This window comes from Austrofundulus limnaeus, unplaced genomic scaffold (assembly GCF_001266775.1).
Source record: "Austrofundulus limnaeus strain Quisiro unplaced genomic scaffold, Austrofundulus_limnaeus-1.0 Scaffold1250, whole genome shotgun sequence".
Classification (NCBI taxonomy): Eukaryota; Metazoa; Chordata; class Actinopteri; order Cyprinodontiformes; family Rivulidae; genus Austrofundulus; species Austrofundulus limnaeus.
The window spans coordinates 53,120-55,589 of record NW_013953652.1 but is presented as its reverse complement, the minus strand read 5'-3'; the positions used below and the strand labels follow the sequence as shown (position 1 = coordinate 55,589).

The window sequence follows — 2,470 nt, the reverse complement described above, 5'->3', positions numbered from 1 at the left end:
ATTTTATTTTATTTTATTTTATTTATTTTTAGGAAGGGGGTTGATGATGATTTATATTAATAAAAGAGAGGAGACAGATTTTAGGTTTTGCAGTTTAATGTCAAATCAAAATGAGCAGTATTCAAAAGAAGTCTAACAACTCCTGGGTCTGAATATGTGTGAGATGCATGAGTGTGTCTTTGTCAGGAGAAATATTCTCTGGAGCTACAAAATTATTCAATTAGTCTTTTCTTTTCTAAAATATAATAATTAGTGGATGTAAGTTCATGGTTGACTACWCTGACCTAATGCAGAACATGAACTCATATTACTGCAGTGGGCTGAGAAAACAAGCCAAAAAGAACACACTTGATTTCCAGAGAAGTTGGTKATTTTTCCTCAAATCACGACAAAAATTCTTTGTTGTGATTTTAAATAAAGGATATGTTTCTATTTCAGCAGTAATTCACAGATTTCAACATTTTAGCTTCTCATCAATCAAAAAAACGTGTTTTTGGTACATCTTTCAAAGATTTCATCATTAACGTCTGCCCATATGGCACATATCCCAAGTTTGTTCCATCAAAAATAATAATAATAATAATAAAATTCTGGCTTTTGCAACTTTTGCTAAAAACATCCTATATGGTCAACCTCATGTTTTGCTTATAGGATTTAATTATTTTTATTTTTTCAAAGGCAAGCCAAATTATCAGACCTTGAATCATGTCTTCTCTCTTCCGGTCCATCAGAGATGAGTTCATGCCCTGACTAAGCAGGATGTGCAATCCAGTTTCAGGTTACACGTTATCCAAAGGTGCTTTCCAGCTTTACACACAACATTTCCTTTATTACCTGAAACTTATTAAAATATTATGAACTGCAGATGTTTTTTTGTAACAATAGAATGATGTTCTGGCTGGAGTGGGCCATGACGTATATACTTTCCTGTATGAAACAAAATGTTCGGTGGATGCTGCTTTTATTTTGGCAACCTCAGCTGTCACGTAATATTTTACTGAACACAGTCTTCTACAAGATTATCCTACTGTCTGTTTTCAGTTGTGGGCACAGTTCTGCTAAATCACTAATATGCTAACTAATAATATAACTGACAGTGGAACTAGCTTCTCGTTTTGTGGACTCAATTATTTTTCACTAACTTTGGTGACCGTTAGCGGACCAATTAGCTTCTGCTAAATTAGGTTTCACTAATTTTCGGTCCACTGGAAAATTCTCAATTGTAAAACATCTATTTTAAAGTGGARATATCATGCTTTAAAATCCTTGTTTTAAACATACCCACTCAGTTGGGGTTTGTGTGAAGTGGAACTGTAAAGCTTTGGTCTGAATTCCTCCTTTAGCATTACCAAAGATAGCAGATTAGTGGTTTGTGAAGCTAACTGTGCCCATCTGTCTGTATATTTTATATATTTTTTTCCCTGTACTGGCAGGTGACGCCACATCAAATTCTAAAATACAGATTTGAAGGAGATACAGAATACCTAGCTACTTAACACCAACTTTTCTGGAAATAAGATTTGTAACAAATCTATTGAATTGCACATTCTCTGGTTACCGTACAGCATCATAGTGAGCTATATCTGTTGCACGGAAATGCTCTTCTAAACTATAGATTTTGATTCTCTGGTTTTTATTTTCACACAAAATCAATCGTMGTCACAAAAAAAGGAGAGAGAGAGAGACAAAAAAAAGCTTTTATCTTTCTGTTTTTGTAAGTGTAAACCATAACATCATTTCATGTAAAACAGCAGGAATGGGAAGAGATCAAATGGATACGAAGCGAAACAGAAGTGATGCTCACACTCATTCTTCTTTTTTGAATCATTCACACCGATAAAGTGTCATAAATGATAAACTGTATCTAGACTCTACTCATTCAGATTGCTGGTGCTGCACAGTCATAACTAAAGGAGCATAACAAAGTAAGGCAAAGCCAAAATCCACCTCTTGTAGTTTCAGTACTGCAGCTCTGGTCACAGACGCTTGTCTTGTGTCCATATGGGTGTGCACAGGCACACCCTCCTCCATCATTTGGACTTCAAAGAAATAAAAAAGCACAGCACTACAGCGTGACAGTCTCTATTGCTTTACACTTCAGTCCAGCAAACAGCTGCACTGGCAACCTTGCACCAGTTCTTCAGAATTTGGTTGTGAGGAGATCTGGAGCAGGCTCTCTGGCATGGCAGTGTAATAGAGCAGCAAGGTTCTACTATTGGCAGCTTTTATAACACGTGTCCGAATAAAATTAGAACAGTCGGGCCTGTTTCTTCAGCTCGTTCCTCTTCCACAAGGCCAGCCGGTCGAAGTCTTCCACGGTCATACCGAACACTTGGGTAAACTCTTCRGGGGAAAGATGGCGCTTAAAAAAATTCAGCAGAAAAAGAAAGGTTACTTTATATCAACACTTCCAGAGAAATCTGAGGAGCTGCCCACACTGGAACATAGTTTTGTGAAGAAGTGTTTTTTG

At 36.7% G+C, this 2,470-nt stretch overlaps 1 protein-coding gene across 1 annotated transcript in view; it reads right to left on the bottom strand.

The window, feature by feature from the left end:
* Nucleotides 1-78: 78 nt before the first annotated feature.
* Nucleotides 79-2,470, bottom strand: part of LOC106534708 (actin binding LIM protein family, member 3) — a 48,185-nt gene continuing 45,793 nt past the window's right edge. The window contains exon 23 of the mRNA XM_014031431.1: nt 79-2,362. Within this exon, the coding sequence (XP_013886885.1) occupies nt 2,249-2,362 (114 nt within the window). The 3' untranslated portion in view covers nt 79-2,248. The remainder of the gene's footprint in view (nt 2,363-2,470) is intronic.